The 26,911-nt window shown below is 34.5% G+C and overlaps 1 protein-coding gene across 1 annotated transcript; it reads left to right on the top strand.

Moving 5' to 3' along the window:
* The first annotated feature begins 1,029 nt into the window (after window positions 1-1,029).
* Window positions 1,030-25,219, top strand: LOC128226295 (perlucin-like protein). The gene is made up of 6 exons (XM_052936178.1): window positions 1,030-1,215; window positions 20,325-20,405; window positions 22,477-22,576; window positions 23,155-23,259; window positions 24,475-24,595; window positions 25,094-25,219. The coding sequence occupies exons 1-6, from the start codon at window positions 1,030-1,032 to the stop codon at window positions 25,122-25,124; spliced, it is 624 nt and encodes a 207-aa protein (XP_052792138.1). The 3' UTR covers window positions 25,125-25,219.
* The last annotated feature ends 1,692 nt before the right edge of the window (window positions 25,220-26,911 follow it).

Genomic DNA, 26,911 nt, shown 5'->3' with positions numbered 1-26,911 from the left:
GAACCCCAATCATGTTTGTGCTTTCCTAATTTTGGTCATAATCATGATACACATTTCAAAGGCAGTATAACCTGGTCTGTTTTTGTAGTTTTATATATTGATGTTTGTAGTTCATTCGTTTTTACTTTAGATCCGCCATCCTGAGCTGTGTTATTGAACAAAATAACGTGTTGGTCTCTAACCCTTTGAGGTCTAAGTCAGCTCTGTCCAAACTACATAAACACATAGAGACATATGGTAAGTTACTCTGCGTTTTCTATTTCCTGCATTTTCCTTTAAATTACTATGTAAATCTTTTCTATTGAATGGTTATTTTCATCACATCAGAGTTCGTTTTATGTTAAGAGTTGTATTTTTTTGGCTTAACAGCGACATACTTGTAGTCAGAAAGATAGGAGCATAAAGAAAAAAAAAACAATTAAAGAATCTTCTCATACATTATTAAGTGTCATCATTGATTGACCGAATCGTAAATAAATTGAATTATATTCAATATAGTATGTATTCCCAGATGTTAACGTGTACGAGAATGGTGTTATTACTGAAGTAATATGAACATTGCAAAAATGCCAGGAACAATAATAATTATTTGTATTTTTTATTACCTTTCGCTTCCGTTTAGGTGAGATGTGCGCGAAAAATGCCTCTCTTAAAAGTTGGATTTTTTAACAAATCTTTGTGGTCTATAGCTTTATATTTTAGTGGAATAGATGCATTTGACGTTTATCTTCATATTACTGAGTTGGTGAGCGAATCATTTGTGGATTTATGTGCTTAATTCGGGAAAACTTGACATTCCTTTGTCTTCATTAGTCAATAGTGCATGTATTTACAACGGAGATAGCCATTCACCCGTGCAATAAATAGATTACTGTGTGCTAGATAAATATAACACTTCAGTGGCTTTACTACAATACTATTAATGATCTCACACCAAGACAAAAGTTAAATCTTTTTCGAGGACTTTGATAAAGAACTTTACCTGTTTACCTGCGTAATCAGTTGACGTTTCGTTGTTTAAGTTTATAAATGGCTAAACAGAAAAGTAAAAGCAACAAACGAACAAAGAACGAAGCATCCCCGGATTCACAAAGCGTTAGCCCTGGCAGAACAGGACGCGCCGTTTATCCCTCTTCTGGGAGCCCAGTGTGTCCCTCAGCCCCTGATTACCCCGCAGCAACAGATGTTTGGCCAGTTCTACCCACCTCACCTTCAGTACGTCACTCCGTCCATGTCTCAAACTTCCGGTTCCTCTTGTTCTCCCGTTAAGGACACCAGTAATCAGCAAATCATGGCCAAGCTGAACATTATTGAAAGTCGCTTAACTAAACTTGACCGAATTGAAACGAATGTGTCAAAAATATCTAAAAAAATAACTCTTATAGAAGCCAAAATAAGCGACATTGAGACTAAATTTTCAAATGTTGACAAGAGGCTGATTGACTTAGAGAATAGTCGAGCTTTCGATAGCATTCAATGTAACGAGCTGATAGAAAAGTGTAATGATATTGAAACTAATTTGATGGCTGAAAAGTCGAAAAACATAATTCCCTTGATAACCTCAAGCATGAAAATGTCTCTCTTAAAAATGACTTAATTGACCTAAAATCGCATTCTATGAGAGATAATCTCCTCTTTTTCAATTTTGATGCGGAAGCAACCGTCGACGAAAGAAAAAAATGAAAACTGTGTCGAGAAAATCATTTCTTCCTGTGAACACAACCTTGCCATTGCAGACGCCCGCGCAAACTTCAAGATTGACCGTGCCCACTGCATTGGTCGTTATAATAACACTTCCAAGCTTATATAGAATTGCATTATTGAGATTCCGACTATGTCCTCACTCTCTTGAAATAGAAGTTGAAAGATTTAATAATGTTGCACTTTTAGAACGAAAATGTAAACTATGCAATACTAATATGGTTGAGTCTGAATTTCATTTTTTGCTTGCTTGACCTTTTTATTATGATCTACGTCAACAATTCAATATTTCCAATTCATGGAGTAGCTTGAATAAATTTAGGGTTTTAATGTCTTCAAAAAACCCCACAAACAATATAAGAATTGTATATAAATACATTTACAATGCTTTTCAACGACGTTATGCCAGCATTGATGCAGTTGCTTCATAATTAGATAGTACAATAAAGTAAATTATGATTGTGTTCTCTATATTATTTACGTGTGTTGTTTTTGTTTAGTTTATTTTGTATTTGTCATCTTTTCAATTTGTATACATCTCATCCCATGTGTATGTTCATGGCCAAAGGCTTATGTATTGCCGATATTGCCAATAAATTTGAAACTTGAAACTGTATTGCTGGTGTAAAAAAGGTGTGTTTTTTTTGAAAGCATCGATTCGTTCAGGTTCTTTCCATCAAATATCACTAATAGTATGTTTGTGTGATGGTTTTGTAAGACACACAGTTAATTCTGCCTGAGTGATCCGTTGAAAGCAGTCTCTAAATCGGGACTGTTAATAGACGGTAGAAGTAAGTGCTAGTCAACCTTCCCTGTCACCGCCTAAAAGGTATTTCAAGAATAAAGTAATAGTAATCCAACCAGTAGTAAAATTTGGGTGAGTTGTTTTTTGAAGAAAAAAAAACACATACAAAAATAAAACAACAGCATTTAAATATCAGCCATTCGTAACAATAAACTTAAATTTTGAAATCACTCGCGATCTAGGCTTGACTTCTACTGCTGTATAACGTTCCATTCCAGTAATTGAAACCACAACACTGTTAACTAAGGCCCTCTTTTTCCAGTTTGGTTTCGTTCATGACAAATACTTATTTTGTACCTGTTTGTGTTTAACAATTAGCTTAATTGATCGACAACGAGAAGAAATATAGCAATTAACTGACCTGAAACACTGCAGTAGAATTCGATAACGACGCTAACACAAGTGAAAATTATATCGAATACCTTAGGCTTGATCCAGTAAATTGTACCATAAATCTAAAGTAATAACCTCTTTTATAACGTTAGTCATCGAAACAACTACTGATGTTTCGGAATGTTTGGTGAAGGGGCGCTAATAAAAGCTATATAAACTTTTCTTAGAATACAACCTCCATTGTCAGCCAATGAAATTGCAGATAGGCAATTATTAAGTGTTAGCCTGTGTAATAGTTAGATGAAATGAACTACGCGCAATCAGTAGAGCAACAGCGCCACAACTGTTATAAATATGTGCATATTTCCTTTTTAAGATGTGCTTATAAGTATGTGTAAGCAACGGAGTGTACATGAAATGCTACAGATATGAAAATATGCCCAAGTCCGATTCGGGAGAAAAACTCCTGGCACTTCAGTTAGCACAATATTGAAACGAAATCGTAACCAGTCTGCTATTTTACTTGACAATGTATGATCAATTAATAAAATGATACATAGTAGAGTTAAAAATAATAAAGCCCAGATTTGATTACATCTGCCACTTTTTCACCCAATGAACGCAACATATTAGTACATCAGTTATGATCTATATATTAAAGGCATCGTTATATATATTTTCAATAACGGTAAGGATATCCAGAAACCAAGTACAATCGAATAAATTAAGGGTCGTCTACAACCGAGACTAAACTCATCCTACAACATTTTTCCACTTGACTAGGGTAGGGGCAGTGTGTTTGAAATAAGAGAGAGTGTAATCAATTCGCACACATCTTTATCTCACACTTCTCTTGCACTCTGCAGTCTTTTCAGCAACCCCAAAGGGCCCTTTTGGAAATAAGTGCATTGCTCTTTCGTGAGTTTGCCTTGATCGTAAGATATGAGTGTTATACATACTAAGATAATTACCTCTGGAATGTCATCGCATTCAACGAACTTCAGTCTAATTTATTAATTTATTCTGTAACACAATGCAAATCTCGGTATTTCGTAAATAGTAGAATAATGGTTTTACATGATATCTTATGTATATCAAGTCTAGATAACCATAAAGATTTCAAGAATATTTACGATGGGTTAATAATTCAAATTAAGCAAATTCGTATTCAGTCAGATACACCCACACAATATATCCTCTATATTGCGCAAGGCGAAACTTTCATCACTCTTCTATTCAAATTATATTGTTTTCCATATTCAAATTCGCTTAATGTAAGGATAGTGGAGACGTGGCTAAACCGTAAATGTTAAAGTAAGGGTGATGGGTCAAACACTGTCCATTATGTCAGGAAAAGAACAGTCCGAGGCATGCATTTTAATTGACGTTTAAGGAGTTTCATTCACTTAAAAGATGTAAACAACGAGATCCAAATCATGAAATTCATGCCGTTATTGTCAACTTATTGGAAACTGTCACACCCATTGAAAAGCTACTAATCATGTGAAGCTCTTAAGAAAATCGAAATATTTTGCGCTAATATACATGTGAATATGTTATGCAAATCAAAATATTTTGCGTTTATATACATGTAAATTGTAAAAAAAATATTTTAGTTTTTATTTGAAATAATGTTCTCTAAAATAAAACTTCTACGGATATATTACCAAATGTGTTTTCATTGTGCATTATTCGCTTCATACGAATACTTTGTTTTTGTGTTCTACGCTTTATGGGACACACACTTAATAAACAATTTCCTTTACCCAAAACTTCATTCATATCTTCATTGGTGATTACGTTGATACAACCTTAACATTGGAAATGTATGGAATTAACATTTTCATAATAATTATGCCCCCACAAAGTGGCGGCATATAGGGTTGCCCTTGTCCGTACGTACGTACGTACTATGCCCCCACAAAGTGGCGGCATATAGGGTTGCCCTTGTCCGTACGTACGTACGTACGTACGTACGTACGTACGTCCCGAAGATTGTTTCCGATCTAATTGTTGAAAACCGTTTGTCCAATCCTCACCAAACTTTAAACACATGTTTGTGACCATAATATCTTGATCAAGTTCGATAGTCATGGAAATCGCTTTAGTCATTTAGGAGTTAAGGCCCTTTTTTGCCAAAAATTCCCGAAGATTGTTTCCGATCTAATTCTTGAAAACTGTTTGTCCAATCCTCACCAAACTTTAAACACATGTTTGTGACCATAATATCTTGATCAAGTTCGATAGTCATGGAAATCGCTTTAGTCATTTAGGATTTACGGCCCATTTTTGCCAAAAATACTTCAAAAATATATGTTTCCAATCTAATTCTTGAAAAGTATGTGTCCAATCCTCACCAAACTTTACATACATGATTGTGACCATAATATCTTGATCCAGTTCGATAGCCATGGAAATCGTTTTTGTCATTTAGGAGTTACGGCCCTTTATTTGCAAAAAAAGACTTGAAAAATACGTCCCGAAGATTGTTTCCGATCTAATTCTTGAAAACTGTTTGTCCAATCCTCACCAAACTTTTAACACATGTTTGTGACCATAATATCTTGATCAAGATCGATAGTCATGGAAATCGCTTTAGTCATTTAGGAGTTACGGCCCATTTTTGCCAAAAATACTTCAAAAATATATGTTTCCAATCTAATTCTTGAAAAGTATGTGTCCAATCCTCACCAAACTTTACATACATGATTGTGACCATAATATCTTGATCAAGATCAATAGCCATGGAAATCGCTTTTGTCATTTAGGAGTTACGGCCCTTTATATGCAAAAAAAGACTTGAAAAATACGTCCCGAAGATTGTTTCCGATCTAATTCTTGAAAACTGTTTGTCCAATCCTCACCAAACTTTTAACGCATGTTTGTGACCATAATATCTTGATCAAGTTCGATAGCCATGGAAATCGCTTTAATCATTTAGGAGTTAGGGCCCTCAGATTATCCTGAATAATCATTATGGCTTATTTTCTGTGACAAAAAATCGAAGTGGGGGCATCCGTGTCCTATGGACACATTTCTAGTTTATTTAAGCTTTTAAGGGTTTTTAAGTTATTTTTCTTAAAATGTGTTCATAGTTTTACACCATCTTGAAAGCATGTACAAGAAAAACAAGTTTGTCAACACAGGTCCTGATTCTACATTATGTTAATCACACCATTCTACTTTCTCAACTGACTATCCAATATTTGAACAATGTGTGTCCATTGTTGAAATGTTAACCAGTCCATTCTTTAAATATTAGACAGTTAGTAGAAATTAAAAAAAAGAAACACAGTCCAAAAGCCTAGGATGAGGTCACAAACATGTTTTAAGCTAAAATATCTCTCTGTATAAGCGATATCTTATAATGCAGTGCACATCTCTTGCAAACCGTTTGTAAGAAGTATCATGACAAATATACTCATGGTCGGTTAGTCGGAACCTACAATTAAACAAGATCACAACATGCGCCATAATAAACTGCAAACAAACATTTTTGGTCGGATAGCTGCCAACGAACTGTTTTGGTCGGTAGCTGCAAACGAACAGTTTCAGACGGGCAACTGCAAACAGTTTTAGACGGGCAACTGGAAACGAACAGTTTTGGACGGGCAACTACAAACGAACGGTTTCGGTTAGGTAGCTGCAAATAAACAGTTTTGGTCGGGAAGCTGCAAAGAAACAGTTTTTTTTCGGGTAACTGCAAGGGAACAGTTTTGGTCGGTAAGCTGCAAACATAAATAGTATATCAAAACATTACATGAGCTTGTGACCTGGAAATAAAAGCAAATTGTTTTACACAGGTACAACTATTTGAACAAGTATTTACAAAAGCCGTTCCTTATTATATGCATGCATACAATTGAAAAACATAAGATGGATTACAGCACTGAAAACAGTGATAACATCAACTAGTTCTTCCTGCTGTACGGGCAATCCACAAGCGCACAGTTCAGCTGGTTGACATACCACTGTAAAATATATAGTTCTTTAAAGAGTATAACTTAAAGGATAATCGTATATATTTTAACAGCAAAATTGTAATTAGCATTATATAATTGGGAATTACAGCATCGTACATATTATGCCAGTGTCAATATTCTTTTAATCTAGATATTTGCCTGGACAATTAACAAAGGGACTGGAGACGAGCCGTTATGAAGAAAAATGATGTTCCGCGCATGCGCATTGCGCACTAGACTTATTGGCGAATCGTAAATATAACCAAACTATGCTGTGAAAATGCACATGATTCTGTCCAAGATTAAGCATACCCTGTTATAGTTCAACCGTAAGTTGTTGTGTTATTTTTTTCGTAGATTTAATGAGTTCCAATTCGGTTTTGTAACCATATTTTTGAGGCAAATTTGCAAGTCTTCGAAATTGGTTCGATGATATTCGGACAAAATGGTAGCTTTTGCAAAGAAGGAGGTCGATTGTGTTCGTTTACTTACACAAACGAATTTAAATATGAGCTGCTTATTTGTGTAATTGTATCACTTAATATAATTGTACACGTGTGGCAAATTTGATGTAAATATGAATATCTGAACTCAATTTATGATAAAATGCATAGGTAAAACATATACACAACTGAATTATAATATGCGGTTCTGTTGTAAAATGAGAAGAGACTAAGAATATGAGGTGGCCGTTTCATAAACAATCCTAGGAGCGATTTCATACCAGTGCATTGCTACAGTTGAACTTATCTCACGTCAACTTAGCGGTGGTGAAAAGCAAAATGAGCTGTCGACATTTCCGTGGTGCAACTGTGCATTTCGTTTATTTGTATATACTAATGTAAGTATGATTAATTGGACATATTTCGAATATTGGAGGATCTGGTATCGTGTAGGAACACTTTTACTACATGTTGGCTACAATTACGTTGCAATAAAGTACGAATTGTGGTGCCAGGAGCTTTTCACCCTGTTCGGACTTGTGCATATATATATATATATATATAGACCAGCTAGTAATTCAACTACATTTCGGTACATTGGCACACCGTAAGAATATTCTGGCGCATGCACATACAACTACCTGTTATGTAATGTAATTATGTTGGCATAAATCAAATTTACAAGCTCTTCCTTAAATATGCATGAAATGCAAAGGTAATATGCACATTTTTACCATGCATTGTTTTAATACTTGTTTCGCCTATTTATTGCGGAAACAATAGGCTATGCAAAATACCTTAACCCAAGTAAAACCAATTCCGAAAACAGTACACTATGTGCTGATAATTTTTACCATAAAACTGCCTCTTTCACACCCCAAGACCTTTAAGAGAAGTCTGGTATGTCGGAATGTCGGGGGTAGGGGCTTTGAAGTTTGTAAAATTTTGATATGTTCCGGCGTTCGTACTATACATAATAGTAATATATACATGCGTCAGAATGTTCTTACGGTGTGTCTTTACACCGAAGTGTTGTTGAATTGTTTGCAAATCTCAAAATATGTACAAGTCTGAACCTGGCACAACAGTTCGAACAATAATTAAACGAAGCCTGCAAAAAGAGTGGAATTTCACGGTACCACATTATCCGATTTACGTAATATGTTCCTTTAATAAAAAATCAGATGGAAATTAAATCATACAAACGAATGAACAAATAAACAAAAGTCAAAGCTGCACCACGGTAGAAGTTTCCACAGCCCATTTTGTTCGCACCACCGATAAGCGGTGGAGCTTGCGTTAAGTAGGCGTGAATCGCCTATGTCCAAAACTGCTACTAATATTATTGATGAACTGGCTCACAGAAGCCAAATACTTAACATTATTGTCAATGGCTAACATCCATAAGACATATAAAGAAAACACATACATTACATTAGACGCTGTTTTACATACAAAAAGTAAATGATTTATCAATGATATGTGGGATTGCAGTGTAGTGCCAACCCATAAGACACTTGAAACCGCCTTCCTAATGCCTTTTCTTTTGCGGTGGGGTTCCGGTGACCGCCCGCGGAACGAAACGTAGAGGGCTCAATTCCCGATCGGGACTCTTGCAATCGTTTTTATTACTTCTGCAAGTTAACCTTGAAAATATCGAAGTTTCAGACATTACTACCGACGCTTAGATACAGATACCTCGTGATTATTGAAGACTCTATTTTATGTGAACTAATGCTGTTTGATGTATTTTCTGTTTAACATATTTCGGAATAATTAGACTCAAACCTCAGTGATCGGCTCGTAATTGGTCTGTAATTACTAATTGCACATCAATGCAAAACGTACACATCTAAATGATAAGACAATATATAAGCCGATGCATTGAGGAACTGCAGAATATATAAGTATGCCAGTCTAATAACATGTCGGAGTGTTTATCAATTACCAATTTGTTTTTTAATCACACAGTTCGCTTAATAGTAATTTCTAAGGCTGTAATTGACATTCTAACATGTTCAACCCTCAAGCAACGCCTGATTATCCGTTCCTTTTTGTATGTGTTTTAAACATAAATGCTTGGAAATTGACAATGATGATACAGACTAGGACCATGTGTTCAAGCATCCAGCAACGCCTAATTATCCGTTTCTTTTTGTATGTCATTGTTATAGAGATGCTTGGTAATTCACAATGATGATACAGACTCGGACCATGTGTTCAAGCATCCAGCAACGCCTAATTATCCGTTTCTTTTTGTATGTCATTGTTATAGAGATGCTTGGTAATTCACAATGATGATACAGACTCGGACCATGTGTTCAAGCATCCAACAATGCCTAATTATCCGTTTCTTTTTTATGTCATTGTTATAGAGATGCTTGGTAATTCACAATGATGATACAGACTAGGACCATGTGTTCAAGCATCCAGCAACGCCTAATTATCCGTTTCTTTTGTATGTCATTGTTATAGAGATGCTTGGTAATTCACAATGATGATACAGACTCGGACCATGTGTTCAAGCATCCAACAACGCCTAATTATCCGTTTCTTTTTTATGTCATTGTTATAGAGATGCTTGGTAATTCACAATGATGATACAGACTCGGACCATGTGTTCAAGCATCCAACAACGCCTAATTATCCGTTTCTTTTTTATGTCATTGTTATAGAGATGCTTGGTAATTCACAATGATGATACAGACTAGGACCATGTGTTCAAGCATCCAACAATGCCTGCTAATCCGTTTCGTCTTGTTTGTGATTATAACAGAGATGATGGGAATTCGACAATGACTGTACAATCTAGGACCACGTATTTGCCTTCCCGATTTAAGGCATATTAGCTAAAGTTGTGAATGCAGGCCTGTGTTATTTGAAACACATTTCATGCTCATGAGTTTAAGTGACGTTATATAACGTAATAAGCACATTTCATAATTGTGTTGAAATGAAGCAATAGAATCTTATTACTATAATACATTTTTTCCATGATTCCCTTAACCCCAAGAAAACTGTCTTATCATGTTAACAAAAGTTGACAATAATTGACGTCATGACGGTAGCCTGCGACCGTTGTTTGGAAATAGCATGATTAATGACATCTTCAACAAGCAAACAATGATGGCTTGCTAAGGGAAAGAAACAAAAGACATGCTATATTATTGTCCAAGCTTCTTAGATTCTTCATCACTTATAATGTCCTCAGGGTACCTATGACCATAACATCAATAATCAAGACATTTGTGGCTTAAAGCTGCACTCTCAACATGATATACCATTTTTACAACTTTTTATTTTTTGTCTAGGAAAGAGCAATTTTTTGCGTAAATGTCTTCAAACCAATGACAAAAATGATATCGTAGATTTTCATATTTCCGTTCGAAAATTAATATTTTATGGTTTAAACCGTTACTAACGGTTTAAGAAAAATGCATAAAACATCAATTGTTGAACTTAAATATAAAACTCTGCGATCTGCTTTTTTGTCAGCAGTCTTATATAACTGGTTTCCATGGATTTTTGCAAAACTTGGCTGTTCCAAGACAAAAAATAAAAACAGGTGTCAAAACGTTCAATCTGTGAGAGTGCAGCTTTAATTTTGACACGCAGACCACTTTTTTAGACAGCTTACTTTAAAGTATAAGCCTACTCGAAAAGTATGTGTATATATGAAATCGGCTTGACTGAAGCTGGAATATGACGTCATAGATTGGTGTCACTATCCACAAAATGGCGGCGTTAATGGATCATATGTTTTGAATGTTAAATACATATACAATAGACTAATATAATACCTGTCTCATATTTTCACAGTTCTTTGTGGTATCGCTAATGATATATGAATATATATATTTATATTATATTTATATTATATATATTGATCATTTGAGGTCATATATGTTAGAAAGTTGTGGAATTAATAGACATACAACTATATAGAATACCCTGTGTAGTTTGAAAATGTTTTATAAAATTACTGGCTTATTCAATAGCGCCATTTACACAATTTAGGATATTTGACTCTCATTTCATTATGTAATTACTATTTAAATAGCAAACGTAATAGCGCAAAACGAGTATACATATAATTTCAATGAAAATGATAACAATACAAATGTTTAAGGCAAACGACTCGCACAATTTGATTTATTGAAAATTAACTTCTTAACTGTGGTTACTACTACTAATACTTTTTGTTATGACTGAACTATAATGTTTACACGTCTCATTAAATTAGCTTTTTTAGTTGGAATATATGTGTGTTGAAACTGGCTTTAAAGGCGCTGTACTCCGTAAGATAAAATAGCGAAACAAAAAATGTCAAAAACTGACATAAACTTGGCATCGATGTGTACAATGCATTGGAACTTATTAACTGAAGTACCACATAGTTTACAATTTATTCAAGTTTAGCAGTTATTTCGTATTTTTCCATTAAAAAAAGATTACTGGGTATGTCTACCAGGTAGAATTCATTCCTTATGCGTGATTGGCTAGTCGGTGTTATCACGTGATATTACCGAGGTAGGTGTATAGCTTAATTATGTCACCGGATTAGAGTTAGCCGTCGTAGCTCAGTATATACGACGCTGGATTGAAATTTTGGCGACACGGGTTCGAACCCGGGCTCCGACACAGTTTTTTTACATTTTGGTCCTTTTTTTACAATTATGATATCAAAGCGTAACATATTCTATTAGATAATTGTCCTGAGATACGTTACAGAGTAAACAATTTTTTGGTGCCAATCTGGTGTAAAGTCCCTTAAACCATTAATTGCTATAAGTATTATACACGTTGGCTCGAATTCCTCGTTGGCTCGAACTGGATATATCTTTATCAGATACTATAGTTACATTGCTTCCGGTTTGAAATAAAATAAATGGAGTTATATGGAGTACTTCTAATGTTATTTTTACGATATAGATTCAATTGATTAAAGCAGTAAATCATAAGAAGAAAACTTGATATTATCTTGATTTCATTAAAAACAATCCTGAAAAGTTCGTGACGTTCAGAATCTAAATCGTAAATGACATCATAAACATGTTTCAAAATGATGACGTCATATAACGGAGTGACTTAATCATTTATAGGAGAGCAAATTGCGTTAAAAGGATAATGTTAATTAACGTTGTGTTTCTTTCTGAATGTCATCTCAATATTAAGTTGATTTATAAACGGAATTATATATTTTATGGATATATATATATATATGTATATATTGTTTAAAATAATTTAGGAAACATTTCTGCAAATGCATGCCGAAACACGGGAAAGAGCGTTGCTTTGTCATTTCTTCGTAGTCGGTTGTTCATCAGCGCAGATGAAAGAGGTACCTCTTTTTTGTCATTACTTTTTGGAAAAATAACATGTGATAAATTAATCGGACACTCGACTTCATATAATACACAGATTTATTCAACTCGACCAGGAAATTCGTGCCAAAGGCTTGCTTTCTTACACTTTTCCTGAACCCGTCGAATGAAGTGGTGTGTTTCTGGTGACGACTTAGGATAGCTCGTGTATATAACTATGTTTTCAATTTCATTTCATTTTATGCCAAACATATTTTTTTTTAATTATTTTAACCTTCAGTAAAACAAAGAAAGGAACACAATACAAGAGTGCCAAAAAAGCGGGGTATTTAATTTTGTGTATACTGACAATCCAATAACATTCACACAGGCACTGATTTCCTGATTAGCCATAACATGGTGAATGGCTTAATGTACCTAAATAAAGAAATGAATGCTTTTGCATTGTAGTAATGTCCGGAATCAATGCCAACTCCCATTCGCACGTTGGTAATACATGCTATACCAAACTGAAAAATAATTATGCGTTATGCAACAGTCAACTATAACCACGCCCCCCCCCCCCGGGGACAAGAAACAATACACTTATTTGCATGTTTTTTATAATTATAAATACAGAAAAAATAAAATAAAACAACACCATAGGTTAACAATAAGGCGATCTTCACTGTACCCCTCTTGTTTATCGAATGATTTCCCAAATCAGTACATAGCCCAATACTTATGTGAAAAACTACACAAACAAGCTCAGTAGCTAAAAGTTTAAACATAAACCCGGTTTAATGGCACTGGGTAAACGCCACAGACATAGAACATAAAAACAAAAAAATCACTAACAATAAACATGTAAGAACAGCACAAAACTCCATAAACAGCAGAGAACATTACATTCTATACTAATAATTTATTCGAGGAAAATGTAATTCTTATATAAACTACAGTGCCCTACAAAATCTACCTCACAGCCGTTTTTAACATTATCAATTCCGATAATAAATACATACATAAGGAAACTCCCCTTTCAATCATGTTCAATATAAGATATCTTTTGAAATATTTTTTTCGGCAATTTTTATTTTGCTCATTTATTTTATTCTAGCAATTAAACTTAAATTTCTATTTTTCTTTGGTTATTACACATAGACGAGAACCAATTCTTTGTTCGACAAACTTTTATACCGCCTTGACTGAATAACACAGATTTATATTCTTTTCCTAAACCAAATCAGATTATAGCAAACTATATTAATACTGATAAAGATAGAGGATTCATAGAAATTTAATTATGGCAATTTTGTGTTTGCGTGTTGGTGAATTAGAGCGGATTTAATTTAATAAATGAAATTATTTATGCCCTTAGGAATTTTTAGAAATGGGAAAAACTTCGAATTTGAAATCAGGTCAAGCTACCACATTCCTTCAAATCGTATATTAAAGTAACAATCGTTTTAAAATCAATACATACACATGTATAAAAAAAACATAAATCTTGACTGACAAACCATTTACTATTAACTTAATAATGCATTTATGGAAAATACTAATTACTTATAACAAGAGTGCAACCGTGTGTTTAGTAGCTGGAAACTGACAAATATTAAATAACTGGTGAGTCTTAAAAGTTTTACAGTGATCAACAATCGTCTAATAAGGTAGAAATATCGTGATTTCTGTACCTTCCAGAATATCCTATATAACAACCACTGTTTTCGATATTTCTTCATCATTTCCAGCAATTTAAAATAATGGTATCAATTGTGGTACGTCTTATTTGGGAGTAAGAGTTCATCTTTAAAAGAAACTGCTTTCTTTCTAAATAATTTGAGGTCTGAAAGCGTAAAGGTTCTATCTTCTTCTTCATTTAATGTCACTTAGAACCTTTTTGAATTCACCCCTCGAATCGCTTTAAGTGGAAATATGTTTTCTCTTTGTCTTCTTAGTCGAATCAGCAATACTGTATTTATAGAAATTACTATAACTTGGGAAGTTTGTATCCAGTTTTAAACTGCAGAATGTCATATTTAACTGTTTTCTCCCCTTTTGCAAAAAGGGTAGCTACTACAATATTGCAAACAAAGATGGTTTTGATTAATCTTAAAGTTGTGGTAGAAAAACAAATGAAAAACATTATTAAGCAATGAGTCAAGTTTTGTACTGGCAATGCAATGACTTGTGATTGTGAATGAGATTTATGTGACATAAACAGCCGAAACCCTTTGGCTCAAACTCGCTTCGCTCGAATTCCTCGTTGGCTCGAACTAGAGGAAAGGAGCGATTTCTCTATACTGAAAGTAAACTTTCCCGCTTGGCTCGAGTTTTCCGAGACTCGAGGTATTTCCCCGGTCCCTGGGAGTTCGAGCGAACGGGTTTCGACTGTATACTCATTTCTTAACTTATCATTCAATCAAACAGCACAAGAGTTTATATTTTTTATTCTTTTATTTATATTCAAATAGTTCAATTTCTATAATGACATATCATTTAAACATCTGTATTTTCTGATTATTCAAATCTGATAAAATAATTATAGGAGGATATTAAAGGGACTATACACCAGATTGGCACCAAAAAAGTTTCTTTTCTGAACGAATCTCAGATAAATTATTTAATAAAATGTTTTAGTCTTTAAAATAATACAAATCGAGTTGGAGACCGGGTTCGAACCGGTATCGCCAAAATCGCAGTCCAGTGTTATATCCACTGTGCTACGAAGGCGTACTTTAAGCCGTTGGAATATTTAAGCTATATGCCGAACTTGGTAATATCACGAGATAACATCGACTAGCCAATCACGCATAAGAATGAATCTACTAGGTGTACATACCTAGTCATCTTTTTTAATGGAAAAATGCGAAAAATGAATTAATTGTAAACTATGTGGTACTTCAGTTAGTAAGTTTCAATGCATTTTACACATCGATACCAAGTTTATGTTAGTTTTTCGACATTTTTTTTTTTTTCGCGATTTCATCATACGGTGTATAGCCCCTTTAATAGCATTTATACTACGGACTATATTCATAAAAAGGAATAACGTGTTGCGAAATGAAAATATGCAGTAGTTTCGATCAAAGATAAATAACACAAAACTCTATTTTATGTTTACTTATTTAAAATTGGAAAGCCACCTCGGTGATGATCTCATATCATAATATTTTCACCTCAACTTCCATTCGTTAATGAACTCCCTTTCGGCAATTGCGTTTATCAATCGATGAACGCAACATATTCGGATATGTTCGGATCGCAATTTATCGCATAACAATATACATGAATTATTTTGATCTTGTTTTTGTTTGTATTGTGTCAGCAGTTGCCGTAAAATATAAACATTTTAGAAAGTGTTAAATTATGATATGTTAAATGTATTGTTGCCATAAGTGTTTCAATTTTACGTTTAAAAGTGTTTTCAAGTGGTTGATCTTTCCCCGCGTTATCGTGACGTCATTTGATAAAACGTTTCCGGTTACAGTTGGGTCGTTATATTTACAGAATGGAAAGGAAAAGGATTACTGAAAGGTTTTCTTAAATGAAATAAAGTATTTTTTTTAACAATTCTTGAATGAAATAATTCACAATTGGTGTAAATAAAAGTAATGATTTGTGGGATTGACGTCATCATCAGGGATATTAACGTTATTTGGCAGGTCAAAGTACGCTCGGACTCCACACACTTTGACAAGCCCAACTGCGTTTATACCCCGATAATGACATCAATCCCGCAATTCATTCCTTAAATGAATAGCATTACACACGTCTCTTTCATTATATCAATAATCAATAGTCAATAGTCAAGAGTTTATTTTGTAAATAAAGGCTCCGTCCCAAAATACATTTCAAAAAAGTAAACATCATACGTAATGCTTAAAGTTGTGTTATAGTACATTTATACATGAAAAAGTGTACATAAAGTATAATTATTCTCATTCCTTGATACAATTCATAAGATGACATATGTTCACTGCTATTTTTCATACTGTGTTAAAGTCATTTGTGGATATTAGGGCATAAAAACTATTCAGATCATCACCAGATTCATATCAATTTAACAAATATTGGCCCGATTGTTCATATATGTACCGTATGATTCCTTATATGTGTATATTTTTTGCAACGAAAAAAGGCATGATATTCACAATCAATTTCAGATATATTATAGTTCAGAAGACAGAAATTGCATAATCGATCATCCAAAGCAATACTTAATTGCCTTCCAAGTTCAATATGCAAATCATGATTAGAACATCTAAATTTAGCATATGCAATTTTATGTTTTAGTGGCATCTCTATCAACAAATATCGTTCGATGTTAAGTAAACTCTAAAAGTGGATGTAGTGGTAACATCGGCTGCCATTACTCACATTATCATGCCATGTTTGAGTAAAACAGTCAATTATCCTGTCTCTAAACACTTTAAATTAACAAATAAATTACAATGACCAATAATTAATGATTCTTGTGGTTGGTCAGTTTAGGGTTCAGATATAGGGGAACCTAACCAGATAATAAATCACACCTGCCACTGATGAAAAGCCCAGGAAAAATGCATAATTGTTTTCGCATTATCATACAAAAGCAATGTCCGATATGATATGTCTCGAAATAGTCTGGACAGCTTTTTACGCTTTGAGTCGGAAATTGTGTGGAAAGGGATCATTGAGATGATACATTGTTTGTTGACTGGAACTCTGACAGGGGAACAATTCTAAAGACATACATAAGTCTGACCTACTAGAGAAATCTCATACATGACATTACTATTGGCCTATCAGGCAGTGAACACATTATTATGTAAGTGTCTGAAACACCCTATTTCATTATGTATAGATGCACGTATTAGTAAGCGTTTATGTTTGGACTTTTGAATAATTCAATCATGAGGCCAGGTGCGGACCAGTGACGCCTCATTTGTTCGGAAGACAAAAAGCACAATATCCTCAATATTTGTTTTTTTTGTGAAACATACCAGTAATTCAAACGGCACAGGTATAAGCCTGATCACTAAGAAAATGTTTAAAACAAAATCTTCGAAATCCATGTTTTAAACAGTTTAATGATATCAAATTATTTGCGTTCTTCCATCATATTTTGGTGGTTTGGACCAGGAATAACATAGCAATTATAGACGAAGGACGGTTATCCAAAATAATAAGGTAAAATAAAAACAGTGACATCAGTTGGATATGAGAGTAAAAGTAAACGCATTTTATCAAGCAAATGGTTTAATTGGCATCAAACGATGTTCCGTCAATACACTGAATGAAAAACGTGAACTAGCAGTGAACAAGAATAAGATCATGAAAGGTTAGTCTAAAACGTATTGCAGCTGCCACGTATTTATTTGATCATCGTGGAATACCCCCGATACTTAACAACATTATGCTTCGTTGTGTACCGTGGGCGATTTGGCTAGGAATATCTCCTTATCATAAATAAATAATGAGGCGGTTTCATTGGTTCCGCAAGGTAAAACATGCGGCAATATGGACGTTTTCTTATGTTTTGTTTTTTTCCGAAAGGTAGTCTGGCAAAAGCGGGAATGAAACCCTGTTCACTACTATATCCACAATCTAGACCATTCACCAATGAAGGCTACTGACAATATACGTTATTTGAAGAGTATTAAATTGTAACAAGCAAATTCACTAAAAGAAGAGTTGTCTCCCCTGCCTCATGCATATTCATTTTAACGAGATTTTGTCAGTCAATTGTCCAACGGTATTTATGAAGTTTAACAAAATAAAGTACCGTACTCCAGTTCTACTGTCCCTTTTGATTCGACATGCGAGCGTGACCCTTGGTGGGTCTTGAACCCATTACCTCTTGCGAGATGGGCAGAGAATAATATAAACAGACCAACGATTTCATTGCAGAAGTCTTTACACTAATAGAACGATATAAACCATGTGATTTGTTCAGACATAGCAACGCTTTTTCGTGCTTCAAAAACATAGGACGTCAAAAGACTCTAAGATTTTATTGAGATACAGTGTTAATTTGATAAAACATTGCGTGAGGAACTCACTGGCAATTGTCACAAATTTATATACAAACCATTGGTTAAAACAGTTACCTTGGTTATAGAACACACTGTGTGAAGATAAGATACAATGTGTGGACTGCTATCGTATCAGCTTTTGAGGTAGGACAAGTGCATGAGCTACATCAGTGTGTGTATACCACGTGATCAATTACGTCATAAATGCTATGTCGAATGATGACGCAAAACAAAGAAAACTTTTCATTTTCTTCACCAATGTTAATGAAACAGGGGGCAGTCTATGTCGCTTAATGAGCACCGCATTCGTTTTGTTACCGGCGTTTAATTAAGTGACAAGTTTCCTAAAACACTCGACAAACCTGTTTCCAAAATAATGTTTTGACAGTGCTCCATCAGGCGGCAGTTTTGTGAAAGGTTTGTCGAAGTTTTTTAAGAAACTAAACTCTCAATAAAACTCCAGTAAACGACCGAATGCAGGGTACCGTGTTAGTATCATAATGGTGAATAAATAGTAAAGTTATCTTTGTTAAAAGACTTCTTTTGAAGCAACAAATTGCCTTCCGACATAGCATTTATGACGTTATTTATCATGTGGTATTAACACACTCTATATCTTGATGCGATATCAAGCATAGTTAATATTACCAACTGCTTTCTCATCGCCACAAACCGGGTATTTGAATTACATTTTTTCGCTCGCTCGTTAATGTTAAAATGTATAAATCATATTAATATTATCTAAAGTGAAATGTTTTGTTTATCTTGCGAAGGATAAAAGTTCACCGTACTCATCTGAGACCACGAAATATTATGCCGGACAATATTTCCTCAGCTAATCCTGTGATTAGATAAATCCTGGACCCCTACCATGCTAGTCATTCACGTTTATTTTCGCCACATTATGTAACTGTTATAGCTGATTAATGTAAGAAATGATAAAAAAAAATCCAGAAAAAAAAAATACATATATATTTTCGGAATATTGAGACGTCCACCCAATTTATTTTTCCCGTTTTAATTGTAAATGATTTTTACGACGAGAAAATCATAGTAGTCATTTGCAGGTGCAAATTTGTACATGATTGTTTTCTTTCTATCCTTATTTTGAGTGTGTGCTGCTTATCTCTATACTATAAATATGTAGTGCAGTAGACGACTATTTAGACGTCTTATCGTGAAATGATGACCCGTGTTTCATTAACAATGTTACAGCTTTTATTTGCAACAGGTAAAGTTTTAACATTTATAAATTCAATTTAAATACTTCTGCTCCGCTGTTTCTTTACTGCTGTTATATTTCTATCCGATGAAGTTTATTAATTAATTTATTAGTTCGTTTGTTCTTTCGCTCGCTCTAGTGTATGTTCATTCGTTTATATATTCATCCATTCACTCACTAACTCGCTCACTCACGCACTAGCTCGCTCGCTCACTCACTCGCTCACTCGTTAACTCGCTCGCTCGCTCACTCACTCACTCACTCACTCACGCACGCACTCATAATTTATGACATCAAAACATTTCTCACTTACCTAAATTGAATAATAACAATTGCACTATAGATTAATGCTTTGTTTTATTCTATGTTAATATTTGTCTTTGTACGTGTTCGTTAAAATAATATTGTGATGCATCGAATTTCACTTCGTGTTAAGTTCAAATTTGGGTCCGAGGTTAAATCCGTTTTAATAGTGTATTGCAATGGTTGTTTTTTTCTTTATACCAAAGCGCTATTTACCGTTGCTGTTGGCCAGTGTCCAAGCGGCTGGGACCATCATGATGAGAGCTGTTACTTTCTTCACTGGCATGACAAATATGACTGGATAGAATCAACGGTAAAATTATTTCATCACTGGGATGATAGATATGACTGGATAGAATCAACGGTAAGGTTATTTCATCACTGGCATGATAGATATGACTGGATGGAATCAACTGTAAGGTTATTTCATCACTGGGATGATAGATATGACTGGATGGAATCAACGGTAAGGTTATTTCATCACTGGGATGATAGATATGACTGGATGGAATCAACGGTAAGGTTATTTCATCACTGGGATGATAGATATGACTGGATGGAATCAACGGTAAGGTTATTTCATCACTGGCATGGTAGATATGACTGGATAGAATAAACGGTAAGCGTATTTCATCACTGGCATGACAAATATGACTGGATAGAATCAACGGTAAGGTTATTTCATCACTGGCATGACAAATATGACTGGATAGAATCAACGGTTAGGTTATTTCTTCACTGGCATGACCAATATGACTGGATAGAATCAACGGTAAGGTTATTTCATCACTGGCATGACAAATATGACTGGATAGAATCAACGGTAAGGTTATTTCATCACTGGCATGGTAGATAAGGCTGGATAGAATCAACGGTAAGGTTATTTCATCACTGCCATGGTATATCAGATTGGATAGAATTAACGGTAAGGCTATTTCATCACTGGCATGGTAGATAAGACTGGATAGAATCAACGGTAAGGTTATTTCATCTCTGCCATGGTAGATAAGACTGGATAGAATCAACGGTAAGGTTATTTCATCACTGGCATGGTAGATAAGGCTGGATAGAATCAACGGTAAGGTTATTTCATCACTGCCATGGTATATCAGATTGGATAGAATTAACGGTAAGGCTATTTCATCACTGCCATTGTAGATAAGACTGGATAGAATCAACGGTAAGGTTATTTCATCTCTGCCATTGTAGATAAGACTGGATAGAATCAACGGTAAGGTTATTTCATCACTGCCATGGTAGATAAGACTGGAAAGTATCAACGGTAAGGTTATTTCATCACTGCCATGGTAGATAAGACTGGATAGAATCAACGGTAAGGTTATTTCATCACTGCCATGGTATATTAGATTGGATAGAATCAACGGTAAGGTTATTTCCTCACTGGCATGGTAGATAAGACTGGATAGAATCAACGGTAAGGTTATTTCATCACTGGCATGGTAGATAAGACTGGATAGAATCAACGGTAAGGTTATTTCCTCACTGGCATGGTAGATAAGACTGGATAGAATCAACGGTAAGGTTATGTCTTCACTGGCATGGTAGATAAGACTGGAAAGTATCAACGGTAAGGTTATTTCATCACTGGTATGGTGGACAAGACTAGAAATAATCAACGGTAAGGTTATTTCTTCACTGGCATGGTAGATAAGACTGGAAATCGAGAAACATGATAAATATGTCTGGATATAATGTAAGGTAACGTAATTTCTTCTATGGCATGGCAGATATGACTGGATGGAATCAACGGTAATTTCGTTGGTAACGTTATCTCTTCACTGGCATGGTAGATATCACTGGATTGAATCCTGGCAAATATGACTTAATAGAATCATGGCAAATATATGACTGAATAAAATCATGGCAAATATGACTGGAAAGAATCATGGCAAATATGACTGTATATAATAATGACAAATACGACTGGATAGTATCAACTATACTGGCATGGCAGATATGACTGGATAGAATCATGATAAATATGACTGGATAAAGTTAACCGGTTTTCACTGCCATCATATATACTTCCGGATAAAATTTATAAAAGCGCCAAAATATGGCATTGCATGCTGGGACGTTATCAGCGTCTTATATATCCGTAATTTTCAACAAAAGTGCGCAATGTATCGAGGCATGCAATGCAATATTTGTCGTGTTTATTAACTGAGGAATGTATGGCCACACATCTTTATATCCCTTCTATAATGGATAATATTTTTATATGTACACAAACAATATGTTTTGTTTTGTTTTGATCATTAAAACAAATGAGTTAAACAAAATAGTACATTCAAATGTATACGTTTCTTTTGTGCATCAATCATATGAGTCGCCTTCAAAACAAACCTCTTTGTTCTGTACAGGCGTTTTGTTCCACGCATCCACACGCTTACCTTGCTGATGTCACTGATAACTCAGAGAACGCGTTTATCAAGGGGCTCATTGTCAACAGGTTCGCCAATGGTATGTGCTGCTTACTATAGACATTCATGAACTATATGTAAGCTACCGATCCTCCGGGCAAACCCTCAAATCAGCTCATAACTGAAATAGTATTATGAAAAGAAAACAAGAAGTAGAAATAAATATATGTTATTAGGCAATTCGAAAATAATTGTATATATTAAATATGATCATTGCGAATTATACATGTCTCATTCAACGATATTTTACAAATAATATTATATCTGGGAGTAAGATAGTTATAGGTCCCAGATCATATTATCAATTTATAATTTCTAATGCTGCTATCCTTAATATTTAACATCAGAATCCGCAATTTTATCTGGCATAAAAATACAATTTTCATTTTCAGCCGGTGAAATTGCAGATTCGTAATTATTAAGTAGTAGGCTTAATCATTGCGTATTTCGACTATCGCTGGTGTTTAAAAGTCCGCCTTCTACCACCGTGAGAATATGCTTAAAAGTGTGACTGCCAATAAGGTTCGATATAAGTTCGACATTCTTACTCCGCCCATTTTAAATCATTGAGATTTTATTTCATGTCATCTGATTATTACAAGTACAATTTTACCACAGAAAGAGATGCTCATGTTTGGCTTGGAGCTACAGATGAAATAACCGAAGGGGTGTTCGTCTGGAATGTCAATAATCAGAAGGTCAACTACACAGACTGGGGTCCTGGTAAGTCTACAATGTAACACTTATTTTATTTTCTCGACCACAAGGACAGATGAAACAAAAGATGGATATTTTAACACTTTTTTTCAAAGACACTGGTAACATCACGTGAATATATTATCAATCAATCACGAACAAAAAAAAAACGATTTGGCAAATAGTGACGCTAACGCTGTTCAAAACTATGGTTTTGTTGACAATATTTGAGCAAATATTATCTTTGGTTGAAAAGTTCCAGCTGTAAGTATCTCTTAGCACTGCTAATGGTATGCCACACAGTTTATTTTTTTATTTACTTTCTTTAAAAGTGCATTTTACACATCAGTGTAGTATAAACAGGTAGTCAGGGCAATCCACAACAGTTCCCTCAAAGTTATTATGGAAGTAAATCTAAATCCGAGTTACTAGCAGAAGGTCTTATGATGATCACTATAAACTAGAAGGAAACAATACATTGTCGCCATTATTGAGCAGCTCTTTTGCACTGGAGTTAATAATAATATATAAACTTCTTCCAATTGTATTTATTTTTCATTTGATTTCACCACTTGTCTGAGAATCAAAAATTGTCAAATGGATTTCTTAATAAAGGGTTTCAAGGCAATTATTTGTTTTTATTTTTATCTTTGGTATTGCAATGTGGCCATACCCTCTGCCTCGCCATGTGTTACTGAACAAGTTCATTTGTGCCGAACGTGTACACCTGTTACAATGCATTGTAAATATTTCCAGTCATTCATATGAGCCAAAGACTGCTTGGTTTCTAAACAGGTTGTCATTTGGATTTTTTACGCTGGCATATGCTGCAATATTTGTATGAACCTTCCAGTAAAAGTGTACGAAAAAACATGTCGATGTTTTGTTATAGCCTTGGTGTCGCCCGTCGTCGTTGTGCACATACGTTTACATTCACCATACAAAAATAAGAATTAAAATAGTATGCACATGTATGGCAATAAGCATTACTTTGGATTTTTACAACTATTACGTACATATTTTATTAATGGCTGACATTTTTAAGCCCTAAAGTTCTCAATATATTTAGCTAAATCAATAGAGTGTAACAGTATACCACTGGATATTGGCTGAATACCAATATTTATTCAGAAATTCTGCCATTATTTAGGAGAATCACACATAATTCCACTCGAAAGTCTTGCTTTTTTGTAATCTGAATTTGTAAGCCCTAAGTTTATAAATATTATTTACCATATTTAGGAGAGCCCAACAGCATTCCACTCAACATCCGTGAGGACTGTTTGGTTTACTGGGCTCACTACAGCTGGAAATGGGCTGACTTGGACTGCCACCAGAAATGCTATTTTGTGTGTGAAATGCCGTAAGTTTATTTTGTACATTTAATATTTGTTGTTTCGTTTCACTCATACAATGTTCTTGACTGACAAACGCGTTTACTTTCTTCATTAATACTGCCATAGTTTTGTTCCATCAAATATTCAATTTGATGCTGCCATAGTTTTGTTCCATTTGATATGATGATGATGATGATGATGATGATGATGATGATGATGATGATGATGACGATGATAATGATGATTACGATGATGATTACGATGATGATTACGATGATGATGATGATGATGATGATGATGATGATGATGATGATGATGATGATGATGATGATGATGATGATGATGATGATGATGATAACGATGATGATGATTACGATGATGATGATGATGATGATGATGATGATGATGATGATGATTGTTCATATTATATCTTTTATTATTGTAATTTTACAGCGTGTTTTCAATCATTTCTTCGTTTCGAGACAATGGATTGTTTTTTAGTATGCCATCATTTATACTTTCAGCATGTACTATGACTCAATCATTGGAAAGTGAAAACAGTGACAAAAGAAAGTTATTTGATACATTGTAATTCATATCTGAAATAAACATTTCTTTGCGTTTAGATTTCATTTGAAACGTGACTTGCAGGTTGTTTTTGTTTTTGTTTTTAATAGAAACGCGATAATTCTCATATTTAATCAACAGAACGTTATAAATGTGTGGAGGTTTATATGACCATCATCATCTGCCTCGTTCGATGCAAAAACACGCACACATTTCACTCCAAACTCGACATGATACAAGACGTCAGAAAATAACTTATCATGATAATTGTCCATTTAAATTAATGTGACGAAAATAGTATCAAAAGGTCAAAGACAAGAAATTGATGCAAAACCAAAACTGGCGTTGTTAAATAGTTCGTAATCCAGTGTGTATCGAATGGAATATTACGTAAGAAAAAAATGGAACGATCGTGTTGCAGAAAATATATTAATTACATGTTTAGGTATTTGTTTTATAAAATGTGGACCTTCCCGGAGTACAATGGCATCTGTTACATAATTTTGAAAATTACGATATTTGGTGAACACTTTTTCATACGGCACGATGTTGTATGCTTCTGTTGATTTTATTGATAATCAAGTACAATCGATAAACCTTCCCTGACAATGGCATGTCAGCGACACTCGTTACTGGTCGTCCAAAATCGGTTGCTAATGTTACTTCCGGTAATTACAGTCTTTTTGTTTTCTTTCCGGAAAATTATCGTTGAGTTCATTTTAATAAACGAGTTCGCTCTCTTGACGGCCATTTGGAACACCTCGGCCATTTTTCATCGCAAACAACCTCGGAAGTAATGGACGGTTTACAATCTTGACATTTAACTACACTGCAAGTTTATCGTAACAGACAACAACAACAACAACAACAACAACAACAACAACAACAACAACAACAACAGACAACAACAACAAACAACAACAACAGACAACAACAACAGACAACAAACAACAACAACGAACATCAACAATAAACAACAACAACAACAAACAACAACAACAACAACAACGATAATAAGTAGTGGTGGTAGTAGTAGTATGAGGATGTTCAGCAGTAGATGGTGGTGGTACTGGTGGCGGCGGTTATGGCAGCAGCAGCAGCTGCATAAGTTATCACGTTTGAATACCCCAAACCAAGCATTCATCATACAGACTTTTACTGTATACGGTCTGTGTGACATTGACTTTTGACCTGGTGACCCAAAACCATGCCAAGTTTGAGCATCATAAGCCCAAGCGTTCTTTAGTTTTCAATCGGACAAGCTTAGACTTATGCCCCCCAACGCCAAACACCTACAATAACCACTTCTACGACATTGAAACAAACAACAACAACAACAACACATATTTTTTAAAACTACGCCTTTTACAAGAACAATAAAACATATCCTTACAACAACAATAACAACATTCAATTTATTTTACGAGGCAGACGCGCAAACATCTATTTCATTACAAAATCTTCCTTTTTATTGCGTTAATTTGTATTACAATATAGCTTTACATTGATAAAGTAATAACTGGAGAATCCCCAGGTGTTTTTCAGAAAATTAAACAGATTTGTATAGAAATAATGGATCAATGAAAAAGAAAAAAAAAACATTTGCATAGAGAAAATTGAGGCTTGAATATCTGAGTTGTCGTGGATAGACAATGTCGAATGGTATGATATGATAGCTCCATAGCAATTACGGAGATAATTCTCGATGTTGTTCTTCGAGTACAACCGCGGTCTTTCTGACAATCCTATATGAATGACATACTTGTACAAATAAA

The sequence above is a fragment of the Mya arenaria genome, chromosome 1, assembly GCF_026914265.1.
Source record: "Mya arenaria isolate MELC-2E11 chromosome 1, ASM2691426v1".
Lineage (NCBI taxonomy): Eukaryota > Metazoa > Mollusca > Bivalvia > Myida > Myidae > Mya > Mya arenaria.
Note: the sequence above shows the minus strand (reverse complement) of the source record. Positions and strands in the feature narration are given on the sequence as shown.

What these genes read in the sequence shown, in the direction of transcription:
- LOC128226295 (XM_052936178.1), top strand. Translation starts at nt 1,030, where the DNA reads ATGGCTAAACAGAAAAGTAAAAGCAACAAACGAACAAAGAACGAAGCA. An exon ending in TTCTACCCACCTCACCTTCA is followed by an intron (nt 1,216 to 20,324) that starts GTACGTCACTCC and finishes GCTGTTGGCCAG; the next exon opens with TGTCCAAGCGGCTGGGACCA. An exon ending in TATTTTGTGTGTGAAATGCC is followed by an intron (nt 24,596 to 25,093) that starts GTAAGTTTATTT and finishes TTATACTTTCAG; the next exon opens with CATGTACTATGACTCAATCA.